Source organism: Ovis canadensis, chromosome 8 (assembly GCF_042477335.2).
Source record: "Ovis canadensis isolate MfBH-ARS-UI-01 breed Bighorn chromosome 8, ARS-UI_OviCan_v2, whole genome shotgun sequence".
Lineage (NCBI taxonomy): Eukaryota > Metazoa > Chordata > Mammalia > Artiodactyla > Bovidae > Ovis > Ovis canadensis.
This window is the reverse complement of record NC_091252.1, coordinates 51699747-51716124: the sequence shown is the minus strand read 5'-3', so window position 1 is coordinate 51716124 and position 16378 is coordinate 51699747. Positions and strand designations below refer to the sequence as shown.

Sequence of the window (16378 nt, the reverse complement as noted above, 5' to 3'; positions counted from 1 at the left end):
TAGTCCATGGGGTTGCAAAGAGTCGGACATGACTGAGCGACTGAAGTGAACTGAACTGAACTGAAGTGAATTCTTTTTCAGATTGTTTTCCATTATAGGTTATTGTTCCCTGTGCTATCCAGTAGAACCTTGTTGTTCATCTATGTTTTGTATAGCATTGTTTATCTGTTAATCCAAAACTCTTAATTTATCCCTGCCTCCCTTTCACCTTGGGTAAACATAAGTTTGTTTTCTATTTCTGTGCGTCTATTTTTGTTTTGTAAATAGGATATTTTGATACCATTTTTTAGATTCATAAATAGTACCATATGATATTTGTCTTTGTCTGACTTACTTCACTTAGTATGATATTTTCTAGGTCTACCCATGCTGCTACAAATGGCATTATCTCATTCTTTTCTATGGCTGTGCAATATCCCATTGCATGTATGTGTCACGTCTTCTTTATCCATTCATCTTTCAACAGACATTTAGGTTACTTCCATGTCTCTGGTATTGTGAATAGTGCTGCTAAGAATACTGGGGTCCATGTATCTTTTCAAATTAGATCTTTTCCAGGTATATTCCTGTTTTTTTTTCCATTTAAAGATAAGGTTCAAAACACACACGTGCAAAAGTGGAATTACCACACCTTGAAGAAGTCTTCTATTCTTAGTTTCACGTGTCTGTCCCTAATACCTTGAAGAATATTTATGGTTTGAAAATCAAAATCTGAACCTTTTCTTTTCCAAGTTCTTCTATCCTTTAATGCTCAGTACATCATTCTCTTTATGGAAAATGCCATTATACACATGCTAATTCTTGCAAGTAGTACTTTTACTGAAGTTTCTGTTATTTTTAATGCTGTAGTCTTTAAACTATATTTCTTCATATTACTTTAAAGTATTAAAATGATTTAAAGACTTTATACTCTTTATTGTTAAAATTAATTTTATGTTTATATGTATTGCTATCTCTGGTGAGAGCTATAGTAACAAACTGCAAGTCCTTTAAATATAGGTTATATGAGAAATTCAAGACATGTTAGGTGTCCAACTGAATTTTAGTAATGAGGAATAGGTGAAAAAGTTCTTGTCAAAGGGAAGTCAATTTGGCTCCAAGAGGCAAAGTTTTCTGACAGCTTCTGTAAAAAGCAGGTGTTACTTAGTAACAGCTCTGTTATTTAGTAATTGACCCCCAATACCAGTGGAAAGTTGAAAGGATAGACGATATGCAGAGAGTTAACAAGAAGAACCTCAAGGAGCTTCAAATGTGCAGGAATCAGGAAAATTGAGAGGCACATACTGGAAGGAATATTGTCTCTGCCTACCAACCAGTTTTCAGTTTTTTCCCATTTGGCCAAATAAAGTGTTGTGGGACTAAAATGTGCTATAAGCCAACTTTGGGATGCAACAAAGAGAGTCAAAACTGGGAAAATTTGCTCAACTACTGGTATGAATACCTGTAAGTCATTTCATTCTACAGAGCAATATGTGTTAAATATACCAATAAAGCAAGTAAGTATAACTTTATTCATTCATACTTTGTTAATTTCTATTTATCTAGTTACCAATGCTTATACCTTGAGAATCCACCCAAGGTACTCAGCAATCCACCCATTCATTTATGCAGTATACATAGCATCTACTAAGCATCTACTGAGCACCTACTGTAACATGGTGATGAGGATACAGCAGTGAGAAACAAAGCTTCTCATGAAGCTTACATTCTGGTATCATCAAGATGACTGTATTCTCTGGCTGCAGCCTAGAGAATCAATGATTACAAAAATAGAGTCATCAAGTGCCTAGATTCTGGACCCAGAGCCTGGGTTTAAAAGAATGTTTTGCCACTGACAATACGTGACTTTGGAGTTTCTTAACCATTTGGGACCTCAATTTCTTCATGAATGAGATGAGAATATAATGAGTTAGTACATATACTTACACAGAGATACACACTCTTGTGTAAATATATAAATTCACACATATATTGTTAATGTAGGTCCTCATATTAATGCATGGCACTAATGAGCACCAGATAAGTGTCAGGTATTGTTTTTATTAAGGGAAACTGATCAAAATTTAACTCACGGGTAAATGGTGGTAGTGTTAGTCACTAAATAGTGTCCAACTCTTTGCAGCCCCATGAACTGTAGCCCACCAGGCTCCTCGGTCCATGGGATTTCCTAGGCAAGAATACTAGAATTGGTTGCCATTTCCTTCTCCAAGGCATCTTCCCAACCCAGGGATTGAACCCACTTCTCCTGCATTGGCGGGAAGATTCTTTACCACTGAGCCACCAGGGAAGCCCTCACGTATATAAAGGGCAGAGATTAGTGAAATCAAGACAGTAAAACTTGAGGTGCCAATGCACCTCAATGGATTACTGATGCTTGTATTACTTGTTCAAAGAAGATTTAGAAGGCAAGAAACTGCATAATTCAGTGGGTAAGCTACCTAGTTTTGGCCCTCAATTTCCTCATTCTGCAGAGAAGAGGTGATAAAAGACCTCATTGATAGGGGTAATGTGTTCAAAGTGCTTGACACCAAGCCTAGTTGAGAGTGAGTGTTTAGGAAACAGGTACTGTTTGCAACTTGATTTTATTGAGCAGACACCATGTTTAGTTTTTGGTAACACTGGAAAAAAGAAAATGCAGTTGATTTTGTGATTAAGTGTATTTTAGGATGTACCACCTATTTATCTCAAAATGTATTTGTGATTAACTCTTCATCCCTACCTCCACCTACTCCTCTATCTTTCCCTTTCTGTTTCACAGAAAAAATTATGACCTCAGCATCCAAAGGAATTCTCCGCCCATTTTTAATCGTCTGCATTATCCTGGCCTGCTTCATGGTGTGTCTGTTCATTTATATCAAGCCCACCAACAGCTGGATCTTCAGCCCGATGGAGTCAGCCAGCTCTGTGCTGAAAATGAAAAATTTCTTCTCCACCAAAACTGGTGATTTTAATGAAACTACTATTCTGATTTGGGTGTGGCCATTTGGGCAGACCTTTGACCTTACATCTTGCCAAGCAATGTTCAACATCCAAGGATGCCATCTCACGACAGACCGTTCTCTGTACAACAAGTCCCACGCAGTTCTGATCCACCACCGAGACATCAGTTGGGATCTGACCAATTTACCTCAGCAGGCGAGGCCACCCTTCCAGAAATGGATTTGGATGAATCTGGAGTCACCGACTCACACACCGCAGAAGAGTGGCATTGAGCACCTGTTCAACCTGACTCTGACTTATCGCCGTGACTCAGATATCCAAGTGCCTTATGGTTTCTTGACCGTAAGCACAAACCCCTTCGTGTTTGAAGTGCCAAACAAAGAGAAGTTAGTGTGCTGGGTTGTAAGTAACTGGAACCCTGAGCATGCCAGGGTCAAGTATTACAATGAGCTAAGCAAAAGCATTGAAATCCATACCTATGGGCAAGCATTTGGAGAATACGTGACTGATAAAAATTTGATTCCTACCATATCTACTTGCAAATTTTATCTTTCCTTTGAAAACTCAATCCACAAAGATTATATCACAGAAAAGCTCTACAATGCTTTTCTGGCTGGCTCTGTGCCTGTTGTTTTGGGGCCATCTAGGGAAAACTATGAGAATTATATTCCAGCAGATTCATTCATTCATGTGGAAGATTATAACTCTCCAAGTGAGCTAGCTAAGTATCTGAAGGAAGTAGACAAAAACAATAAATTATACCTTAGTTACTTTAACTGGAGGAAAGATTTCACAGTAAATCTCCCTCGATTTTGGGAATCACATGCATGCTTGGCTTGTGACCATGTGAAAAGGCATCAAGAGTATAAATCCGTTGGTAATTTAGAGAAATGGTTTTGGAATTAAAGTTTTCCATCATTTGCACATTTGGCAAATCATTTTGATGAGATATTATCCAGGTTTTAAGGATGAGAAGAGACATTATTCTGCTTTTGTGTCATAATTTATTTGTATCACTCTCTGGGGTGACATGTATATTTTGATGGAGATTTTTAAGAGTGCAGCATCAGCAATCACTCCACTTGGTTTTAAATTATCTTATATATACCTAATTATGTGACCTGAAAAATAATTTATTATTCTCTATCATTTGTAAACCTCTTTTTTTCATATTTTTGTTGTTATCTCTAATGTAACTGTAATTTGATTGTTGTTCCTACACTGATCAGTTGTTTCATCCACTTGGTAAATGAAGACACATATCTTCAAATATGAAATATTTTCATTAAACATTATCATCTCTAGTTCCCAGTTGGCATAATGAAGCAAAGGAAAATCAATTTGTAATTGAATTCTAACCTCTTTGACTTTGAAGTTGAACAATGTATAACTTTCTCTATTTGATCTGTTTTTCACCTGTTTGTTACATTTGTGAATGCAGAATTATTCATGTAGTGAATAAGCCAGATAGTGGAGCAGAACCATTCTATTCAGGAAGCTATTAGGCTTCTCGTTTATTTTCATTAAGTTGACTTGCAAATGCAGTCACTTGTTCTCATGATATTAAGCTAAATTACTTAAGTATTTTTAAATATCCAATTTGGGGCGATTTTCGGTGCCTGGGAAATAATCCTAGTAACACTTAAAATAAGCTAAGATAGTTTTCTTCCTGATCTTAACCCTCATTATTATAATAAAACAAATAATCTCATCAAATGACAAAGGAAAAAGGTAAGTGTAGATACAAGTCATGTTTACAAATGGTACATTTATGTACAGTTTTTAACATATCAATTTAAAATATTTTTTTCCAAAGGCCCAATGTCTAAAACATTTTCCTATACCATATGGACATCTAAATTGAATAATTGAGATGTTTGTCCTATAATTTAAAAGAGCCTAAATAAAATTAGGGCTTCCCTGGTGGCTCAGATGGTAAAGAATCTGCCTGTAATGTGGGAGACCTGGGTTTGATCCCTGGGTTGGGAAGATCCCCTGGAGAAGGGAAAGGCTACCCACTCTAGTATTCTGGCCTAGAGAATTCCATGGACTGTATAGTCCATGGGGACATAAAGAGTCATACATGACTGAGCAACTTGGCTAAATAAAATTATCATCCAGGTGTTAAGTATAAAATGTTAAACATAATAAAGTAGGAGTCAATAGGGAACACATGCTAACACAAAGTGAGACCTCAATGCATATTTGTTGAATTAATAAATGGATGACATTTAATGTCATCAGAAAAGCTTTGCTTATTCCAATAAAGTGACAGCTCTAGTCTAGAGTTGCTAACTTGAGATGATGTTTTATATCCATTTTTGTAATTATCCATAAACAGCAATATGACCATCACCCTCAGGGTTTTACAGAACCTGAATAAACTTTCACTACACTAAGTTTTTAGAGAATTCACCCCTGAACTTGCAGTTGCTCTACAGTGTTTCTCCTCTATAAGGTTTAGGGCTGGATATAAGCAGAGAACAGTAGATGTGAAAAGATGGGACTCTAAGGATTCTCAAAGAAAGCATTTCCCAGAAGAATCTTTAATGAGTTTATTCCAGTCAGACCAAAAACCCATCAAAAGTGTTAGAATGTACTGATGACATCTATTTGAGTCAATTTGTGAATTATTCTAATAGTCCTCTGCATCAATAGAACTCAAATCCACAATTTTCTACATCAAATGGAAGCTAGACAGAGAGGCAAATTTGAATTCAGAAAGCAGGAGTTTATGTCCAACAATCCAGTCTGCCTTGTGAGGAAAGGAGCTCTCAGTACCACTAGAAGGATTTGAACAGAGGAAAATTAATGCATTGGTTAAAGGACTCTTTGATCTTCAGGTTCATTCCTTTACCAGTGATTGAACAGGCTCCTTGTGTCAGGCAAGGCCCTAACCAGAGAAAAGATGAACAAGGTACCATCACTGCCTTAAAGGAACTTACCATTAAGTCAAGAGATAAGGAAAACTTCCTTTGAGTCTATGTTTAGGCACATATGGTCTTCCCTGATGGCTCAGACCATGAAGCATCTGTCTACAAGGTGGGAGACCCAGATTTGAGCCCTGGGTTGTGAAGATCCCCTAGAAAAGGAAATGGCAATCCACTCCAGTACTATTGCCTGGAAAATCCCATGGACAGAGAGGCCTGGTAGGCTACAGTCTATGGGGTCGCAAAGAGTCGGACATGACTGAACGACTTCACTTTCACTTTCACTCTGAATGAAATTTATATGTCACTACTGATTTAATGAAAATAAGATAATAAATTTCTCCAACTGATTAGCTATTTGACAGTTTCTGAGCCACAAACTTTGTTTATTCATTTGACCCAATGGAAGATGCTTGTCGTATTATCTCTTATAACTGGATAGCATCCATAAATTGCATGTCTGTGTAGATGCCCTCCTAGATAAGGAAAGATTTCCACCCTCATTTATTTCATCATGTTCAAATAGATTCAAACATTTATGTTTACATTATCTTTTTGACCTACTAAAAAGTGTAGGGGTCTAAAAAGAATGCATTACTAACAAATTTAGAAATATCTACTTTCTTCAAAAGCAGAAAAGCATTCAATAAAAAGCCTTTACTGCGGTGGATGCTCATGATTTCAAAGAACGAAGAAACCTGAGGGCAGTACCCTTATTGTCAACTATGGGTTTGGTCTCTTTCTCAGTCTGAGACTATAATTATATTCTGATCATATGGCTCAAGCTAAGGCAATAATACTAAGTGACTAACTAGCACATCTGTATATTAAAAATCCATTCTCAAGTCTCCAAAAAATAAGTTTTCTTAATTTGAAGGGCCAAAAATGAATGAGTCAACTTCAGTTCTAGGTCCATTGATCAGTGAGTTTTAGGACTGGAAGAAATTATAGCAATGTTTACAAGCAAATCCCTTCATTCTACTTATGAGGTGACTAAATTCAAAGATAGTATTTATTTAAGACATATGTTTGCATACTATACACACACAAATATACAAACACCCCACAGCTATATTGACATAGCCAAGATTAGAATTTCAGAGTACTATCTCCCTCAGTTCTGTGTTCTTTTTTCATCATATTCTTACCTTATCACTAAGTACATCTCAATTCTAAAAATGTGAATATCTTTATTGGTATTATTAGGAGTTGTAGAATGTTATACTCTATGTGGAAGCACTTTGACTTAAAAAAATATGCACATATGGCCAATACAACATGGAACTTGTTAGCATTCTTTCTGGTTTAAGTATCTTAGGAGTTGAGCAGAAGGAAGTAGGCTTTCACTACATTTTAAGTGAAATGCAACCCTCAAGATGGTGACTATTTCTCTGCTACTTCTTTAATAAATCCTGTGGATTATAATTCTTTTTAAGGATATCTCCTGGTGAAAGATAAAGATTTGGCAAAACTGCTGGTTATAAAAACAAACTTGCCAGGAGGTAAACTGTGAATATTAAAAAAAAAAATAGTCCATTTATATTTAAAAATATAAAAAATATTTTACTTTCCATTATCTAAATATTTAAATATTATTCACTATGGGCCTTACCAGTAAAGAAATATAAATATTAATTATTATAGGCCATATTAATAAGAACATATACTTAATTCTCCAAATCCAGGAGTAGGGCATATCTGGAAAAAAAAGACAGTCATAGTTTATGACAGCCATAAATTTGACAATATAAAGTACAAACTGAAAAGAATTATCTAAATAAGAAGCCACTATCCACTTAAAAATTATATATTTACTACATAAATTCTGATAATCCCAGAATGTGTAGAAATGCCTTCTGTTGTGAGGGCTTAGAAAGCTCAGAGCATTTGAGGTATAAATTAACCAAATATTTAGAAATTATTTGCTGACCCTTTAAATTCCTGTCTTCAGTTGGAGGTTAAATATGGAAAGAATTGGAAACTATACTGTTGAAATCTTTTTGCCTACCTGTTTTCAAACTAGATTCCATGAGTCTTGAGGTAATCATCCATAAAATGACTTTGTATGACTTAATTACCAAAACAAGGCTTAGATCCTTACATTATGACTTTGTGCTTTATCATATCTTTGAGTGCCCTTAAACTCTGATCTCGTTTAAGGGAATTTCTTAATACATTAATTATAATCAAGCTGTTAAACACAATAAACTTTAGAATCTAAAAGATAAATCCAGTGCCTAATATACAGGAGGGTCTCAACAAATATTTGTTGAATGAATAAACAGATTGCATTAAAGACCATGCAAAATATATTTTTTTAATGTGATGAGTTCCAGCTTCTTGGTATCCACCTGAGGTGATATTTCATTGGTCAGTTTGGAATGCAAAAGAAAGACATTTTAAGGTCCTTTTAGTCTTACTGCAGTCTACGACCCCCGAAGAAGTAATAGTGCAAGAAAGATTAAGAACTTGGAACATGTTGAAATTCTATTCAAATATTAACATACTACCTGTTTCTAATAGGAAGAATAATTAGTTTTAAGAAGAATATAATGTGCAAGCAGAATATAAAACAAGTTTCTCCCAAACTATGCTTGTGAGAAATATCTTTCTTTCCTCCCTAACTGTACTTTTTTTTTTGTACTTTTTTTAATATCACAAACATCAGTCAATTAAGATGGTATTGTTTTTCCTGGTGTCTCTCATCTAGAGATTTTGTAGCATTTTATAAATGGGTAAGCTCCACTACTACCAAAAGTCTTCTTCCTCTCAGTAATTCATATTGAATGAATTCATATCCACAAGCATTATATAAGCAGTTTACAGCATAAATGAACCACTCCAATATTCTTCCCTGAAAATTCCATGGACAGAGGAGCCTTGTGGGCTACAGTCCATGGGGTCACAAAGAGTCAGACACAACTGAGCCCACATGCAACGCAACAACAGCAACATAAGTGAGACTTTGCCTGCTAAATCAGAAACATGAGTGATGCCTGGCTGGGTTACTGGTCCTAAAAACTGTAATTTGAGAAGACCACTTAACCTCTCTGGACCTTGCTGTCTATAATGTTCCTTTTAGCTCTGTTACTCTCTCATCTAAGATCTAAAATGATGTTTGTGTGTGTTTGCAAATGCAATTCCAATGACCATCATAAAATAATATTTTAAAGGTAAATAGTCCAAGAGATTTGCCTTTTACTTCTCTGAATAGGCATTTAAAGTATAAAACTGATTATTAATCTAATATTTGGAAAGAACCCTAATCCAGTGCTTGAATATAGCAAGTGCTCAATTAACTAAGCCTGCTTCTTTAACTCCTTCCTCCTCTTAGTTCTCTACCTACTTCCTTTGCAATTCATGTACTCACTATTCCCTGAGACCTTAATTGCCTACAGAAAAATAACCATATATTGGGCATTATTTTAAAATATTTTAGATTTTTCTATACTATCCACATTCTTATCAGAATAATGTAGAATTTTTAATGATGTGAAAATTTCAGGGAGGCAGTGGACCTGCATAGTCAATTCCCAGGTGACAGTAAAATAGTGGAGCTAATTTGAGTAAGCCAGGTTGGATACATCTGGACAATTGAGCTATTTTTTAAACTCATGGCTAACGTATATTTATTCATTTGACTTAAATTAAATATATTTTAAAGAAGAATTTTAAAAGAACTTCTCAAACAGTAGCTGCCTTTGTCAATATTAGTGAGAAGCCTGGTTCCTGGGTCACCTGACTTAGAAAAATCAGAGGTATTTATGAACAATACTGATTCCTAGGCCTGGCTAATGCAATTGGGATCTCTTCATATATGTTAAAAAAAAAATGCTTTTAATACATGTCCTAAGTTAGATTCTTCCATGCTGTATTTTGTGAACCATCATAAGACAATGGTTCTCCAACACACACATGTTTTTGGAACTTCATGAGAATCATTTGAAAAAGCGTGAATAATGCAGAGCTTCTGATTCTCTGAGTCTGAGATGGGAGCTGAAATATGTATTTTTAAAATCTCTCAAAAAAATAAATAAAATCTCTCCCAGATAGTTCTGATACACTCTTGATTCTGAAGTCCGATTCTTAGCCACCTGTTAAATGGGAAGTATTCTATTGCTCAGTTGATAGGAGCTATCACCTTTCTTGAGTTCACCTGGAATCTTTAAAATATGTCAGTAAAGTATTAATTCCCTTACTTCAAGATACAAAGCATTGTCTGTGCCTAATTATTCCATGCAGGGTCTCCACAGGTGATGCCACCTCTGGAAGCCACCAGTCTACACCAAAGACATAAACAATTCTTGGCCTGGAGGAATTAGTAGGATAAGAAAAAGTTATATATCTGGAGAAAAACTTCTCATTGTCTTTCTGGGTCATAACTTCATGTTTATATTTTGCAATGAAAGAACTAAACTATTTGATTACTAAAATTCTTTATAGCCATAAAAATTTAAGCTTCTGTGATCTGCTTATCTGCTATATGTGTTTAAGAGACACATAAAGAATAAGCTTTCCCGTATTCCAAAGTCCTTTCTTGATTAATAGAAAGTAACTTGCAATCGGAAAATAGTAGCAAGGTAGAGTACATAATTTTTTAAATTGAAGTATAGAAAATTGATTTACAATAAGAGATGAGGTTTCAATTCCTGGGTTGCATTCAATTCCTGGAGGAGGGCATGGCAACCCACTCCAGTATTCTTGCCTGGAGAATCCATGGACAGAGGAGCCTGGTGGGCTACAGTCCATAGGGTCACAGAGTCAGACATGACTGAAGCAACATAGCATGCATGCATACATATAGTAGATGATGTACAATATAGTGATTCAACATTTTTATAGACATGCCATTTAAAGTTACATTACAAAATAACTGCTATCTTGTGATGTACACAATAAACAACAAGTTTATATTGTACAGTATGTGGATTTTTGATAACCGCAAATTTAGAGTTGAATCTTAGCTCTTCCATTCACTATGTGCAAGTTATATGACTTCTCTTAGCCTCAGATTTTGCATGTGGAGGTAACATATTCCTGATGTTTGTGTGTATGTGTGTGTGAGGACAAATGAAATTATATTTAAGTGACTATACAAGGTGTCCAATTAATATGGTTTGGGTGACTCAGCAGTAAAGAAACTGCCTGCAGTGCTGGGGACACTGATTCAATCCCTGGGTTGAGAAGATCTCCTAGAGAAGGGAATGGCAATCAACTCCAATATTCTTGTCTGAAAAATTCCATGGAGAAAGGAGCCTACTGGGCTATAGTCAGATAGAATCAGATATAACTTAGTGACTAAACTACCACCACCACTCTAATGAAAGATCATTGTGGGGAATCCAAAATTATTTCCACAATCTCATTTATGATACTCTGAAAACGTTAAGAAGACAGTGTATAAGAATCATGGCAAATTTAAAGAAGCCACAGGAATAATCTTTAGGAGGGGGTGAAACAAATATAGTGTGGAAGCGTGCATTCACATCTTCTGTAATGCATGGGGTGTGGGAAGCTGACAGTCGTAGTATATAGGCATTATTTGCATTACTAAACATATACATCTTTTCTTAAAATCATTGGAACCCAAAGCAGACCTAGTTTTCTCTCCATACTTATGAACAATCAATCAATAAATTAATAGTCAATTGAGCTGGTACGGCTCAATCAGTTAATGGAATATCAGGAAGATTCTCAGAGATCATTAACTGGTAAGGAAAGGGGCCTAGAAATATTCAACAACTTGACTTAATTGCTCATTTCAACTGTCCAGTAGTTTAGCCACAGAACTAGTTATGATACAAGTTAGGAAACAGAATCAAGTCTCTTTTCATAAAGTTTTTTAAAAATGCTAAAAGGTTCTTTAAAAATATTAAGGTATACATTCAATAAGCAGGAAAATATTTGTTTAGTGATGCAGAAATAAAATAATTCTTAACCAGAGTGTGCTTAAGACTCCTCTAATTGCTAGTTGCATAATAAAAAGGGTTTTGACATGAATAATCTCAGTTGTTTGTGTGCACAATTTCTAAGTTGTACTATAAGAAAACAAAAACTTAGACTTAAGGAAATTTTTTAATGTGTAAAAAAAGATATTCAGAATAGCATTTTTAAGTCATTTTTAGTTGCATTGCTTTAAAAAATATTAGAAACATTTATCATTTCAGATACAACATTAGAAAATTTCAAAAACTGAATTAAGTCATTTTTCTGAGTTCTCTGGCAACCAATTAGTTGAATTAAGTGTATACATAAAATATGTTGTTAGAGCTTGCTTGAATCTCATTGTGAAAAATGTAAGTTTTATCTGAAATATTTTAAAAGTGATTTCTACACAGAGGTATAGTAACAGTGGTGGCTTTCTACACATGACTGCATTCCATTTTGATTAATGAGAGTGCAGGAGATGGAAAAGCAGGCTTGGCAGAAACAGTACCCAGACTAAATTAACAACCCAGTACTACTCATTATGCAAGAAATATGTGCCAGAGTTACAACAGTGCATCCCCTGACCTCAGATGGGCCTCATTAGCCACCTTTGGTCCCTCAGATAATACAGTCCTGAAGATGCCATCCTCATCCAAGGCAATTTTGCTGCAAGAGAGCTCACTGTCATCCAATGTAGGATACATGTCTCCAGGGACTGTAATAAGATCAGGCCTTTCATAAACTGGTTTTCAAAAGCCCTTGAGCAAATTGAAAATATCTGGTTGTCTGTATAAAACTGGGAGCAGTGCACTTCTTAGATAACAGATGACATATCTCACATATTTTACATATTTTTAACATAATGAATCCATGGACAGAGAACATCAAGAAAACAAAACAAAAAGTCCCCTTATAGCTTGTAGATGCTCTACATTCAAATCAATAAAATCTCTTGCCCTGGAAGATTAGCAAATTATGTGGAATCCATTGGAAATAGAGACGGGGAGGAAAAAAAAAAAAACTGTGAAACTAGCAGCATGTCTTTTTACTCTTAAAATAAAAATTTAATCTCTAGAGCAATAAGTATGATGGCAACCTTCACAAATAATATATCTATTCATGTGTCTTCCCCCCACCTCTCGACCCTCCCTGCTCTTTTATCTTTCTCCTTTTTTTTTTTTAAGGTTGGGTTCAGTAGGAGTCAAGGTTAGTGGAGTCATTGTAAATTTTTTCTATAAATTTTGAATCAGATGAAAGTAAGAAGTAATGTTTGCTGGAGGAAATGAAACTGGTCAAAATTATTTGAATGGAATTATTGAGATTTACCATTTTCATTGGAATACTGTGATTTATTCTGAATCCAAAACAACTCGTGTATAATGTTTTTAAATGGAAAAAATAAAGAGCTGGCAAGTCTGCAGGTAGACTGAAGTTCACAAAGCTCAGGAAGGAGAAAAATGATGACAAGAAACAAGGAAAGGAACAGTGAATTAAGGATCAGAACTCAAACTCTAGTTGACACAATCTATTGCATAATTCACTAGCTTTTCTGAGCCACAGATTTCTCATCTGTCAACCTATTTCAGTGGACTTTACATTATCATCCTCTGAGAAACTCTTACAAATTTTAACTTTTTTATTAGACATTCTGATTTAATTAGCCTGCACAGGGCATGAGCTGTAGTATATTCATCTAGAATTTTTCTTCTTTTCTCCCTGCTCCCTTCCATGTGGTCATGTGGATGGTCAGTGAGCCATAAGGGAAAAGAGTTAACAGGCAATAACTAAAGAGCTGCTAAAGAAGAAAGCAACAACAGAGATGTACAGGCAAAGAATAAGGATTCTATATACTTTCTCTTACCTAATACTGTCAAGAACACACAAAAAAATTCACCCATATCTATCTTTTTATTAATGTAGTTTAAGTGTAACTTTAAATAAAATGACAAATACTCAAGTAAGGAAGGTCAAACTATCATGCTGAAACAAAATGTGCCAATTCTAGCCAATACGTGACTTGTAAGGGTCAGTAATACATAAACTATCTGGATGGTAATTGTGTATTTTATTCATGTAATGTGATTTTGCACTATTGTATTGTCATATTTAAACAGACTCAAAAACAACCTGAAACCTAAATGCCAAATGTACAGTTTATAGGTTCATGTTATTTCTGATAAGGATTTAATTGCATTGTGCTAATAGTTGTTTAAGGCTCTTAACTTTCTGTACGTGTATTATTGCCATGCAGACCCAATAGGGTTGTTGTAAGCACACTAATTGATCATGTGAATTTTGTAGATAAAATCATACATTGATCAGAAATCACTTTTCTACTTATTTTTTTGTAGAGTATTTTTCCACACTTGAAAAAAACATGATTATTTTATATCAAACATCAGCTTTTCTTTAAAATCTTATTTTAGTAGCCAGTGCATGCTTGAAATTAGATGTGCTAGAAATTATATGACAATATTAAGGTTCTGTTATATTGGGTGAAAAATGCATGCCATTAGTGAATCACACAGCTTTGGGGAGATTCACACTGATAGCTCACCCGCAAGCTTCATCTCATTCTGTGTGCATGATCCACGTTCTTTCAAAAGTCCTTTTTAAACTTTAGAAGTGAAAATGTTACTCTTGGTGTGAATGAGCCCATAGACAATGCTACTTTGCTTATTTTCTAACTTTGCAGTGTATTGTGGTAAATTCCACTCCTCCCAGTTTTCTTCTTGGAGTTTCTTGTTGGCAATAAAATACAACAAAATCACTTGTTGGCAAATGATACTATTTACTGTATAGCATTTTCCTATAATAAAGCATAAAAAAAAAATCATCTCAATTCATTCCATACCATGAACACAACATTCTGGCAGCTTTTTCTACAATCAAGAATGGTATGTCTTTTTTGACACTGCCAAAATCAATACTACTGCCAGTGGGATTATTTAAAACAAACAAACAAACAAACTTGAAGCCTGATCTGTACAACACTAAACTGGGCAATAACACAGAACATCCAGGCAGTGTGGACAGCCAATCAGTGTAACTGGTAGGAGGAAAAAAAGATAAACCCAATCTTTTCCTCAGTAACTTGGGTAAAGAAAAAATGTGAATTTTGGCTGCAAGACAAAGCCTCTGCACATTGATAATTTGCAGTAGTCCATGTGAGCAGAAATTACTCCATTTGGTAAAGTCTTATTTTTATTTTTGCTTTTGTGTTCTTTTTTCAGAAAATATGCTTTTTGAAAGGCTTAATTCCAAACTGATCATTAAATGTGGACCAACAACCACCACCCAAGCCCAATGAAATTAGTTATTCGCCATAATATGGTAAGGCTAGAACATAGTACTTGGTGACTTAAACATCAAGGTAACATTTATACTGTTGGAAGGTACTTTCATTGCTATGTTATTAAAACAATGGGGATCCTATTTATACATTTATTTATTTATTTGTTTACAGACATTTGGTTCATTCAGATTATTTTAACAGCTTCAGTGAAGTTAGTATAGTTGTATGAAAACCTGACTGTAGCTACTATTCCAAGTGAAAATCTTGCAACTGAGTCTTGCTACATCTTGGAGTCAAGCAGTAATCCAAATGATGAGTAACGAGTCCCAGCAATGTGGAGGCCAACTTCCCAGACCAGGATGTTGTATGTTTATGACATTTAGCAAACATCAATCTGGGCTCTTAGTTTGCTACCATACTGTTCCCTATATTAATTCAACCTGTAAATAGCATAACACATTATGGCAGCTAAGCAAATATGTTAATAAGCCATGAGAGGCAAAATGCCATTGAAAATCTGTATATTCAGCTATTTGGAGAACTTGTGTTTTCCACAAATTAAACTGGAGATGTCATTTGAGATTTTCTTCCCTTAAAAATGCCATTATAATTTGGATTCCTTGCCATTGATGTGTTTCTGGGCTTATAAATATATGATGTAATTGCTATAGTTATAATTTTGTGAAATTTTGTTTAGCAATTAATAGTGACTTCAATCTGTGCTATGATCCCCAGGCAGAAATAAATGTATAAAAGATTTGAGCCTGTATATGTAAGCAGAAATCTCTTCAATCATATTTCCTATATTCAGTGTAAGTACTTCACTGATTTACCACTAGAATTATTCCTTGGATGTGTAAATAATGATGTTCTATTCAGGCCTAATGAACTCTGTACTGTGAATATTTAAAATAAAAAGAATTCAATTTAAATGTGCAATACTTACTGCTGGTTATTTATAATGCTCACATTCAAAATCATTCATTTGAGGAAATTTCTTTCCACTTACATTAACATTTAGATTCCCTGAATACATTGAAATAAAATTTAAAAGCTAAATAAATCAATCTTACAGCTTATACATTCATTAAAAATACCAAATCAAAAAATGACATGAACCTCAACAGTACTCTACAGGGTGAGTAGATCTTGTGTGAGTTTGGGTGCCTGCATATATATCTCTGTTTTGTGTGCTCATGTGTATATTTGTATATCTCTACTGTGTGTGGGGAGGAGGGAGTGTTTTTTTCTTTCTCTTGGTTTCTTGCTTCTTTCTTGTCTTTGG

At 34.9% G+C, this 16378-nt stretch overlaps 1 protein-coding gene across 1 annotated transcript; it reads left to right on the top strand.

The window, feature by feature from the left end:
- The first annotated feature begins 2766 nt into the window (after positions 1–2766).
- On the top strand, positions 2767–3846 carry FUT9 (fucosyltransferase 9). Its single transcript, XM_069598895.1, has one exon. The coding sequence runs from the start codon at positions 2767–2769 to the stop codon at positions 3844–3846; it is 1080 nt and encodes a 359-aa protein (XP_069454996.1).
- The last annotated feature ends 12532 nt before the right edge of the window (positions 3847–16378 follow it).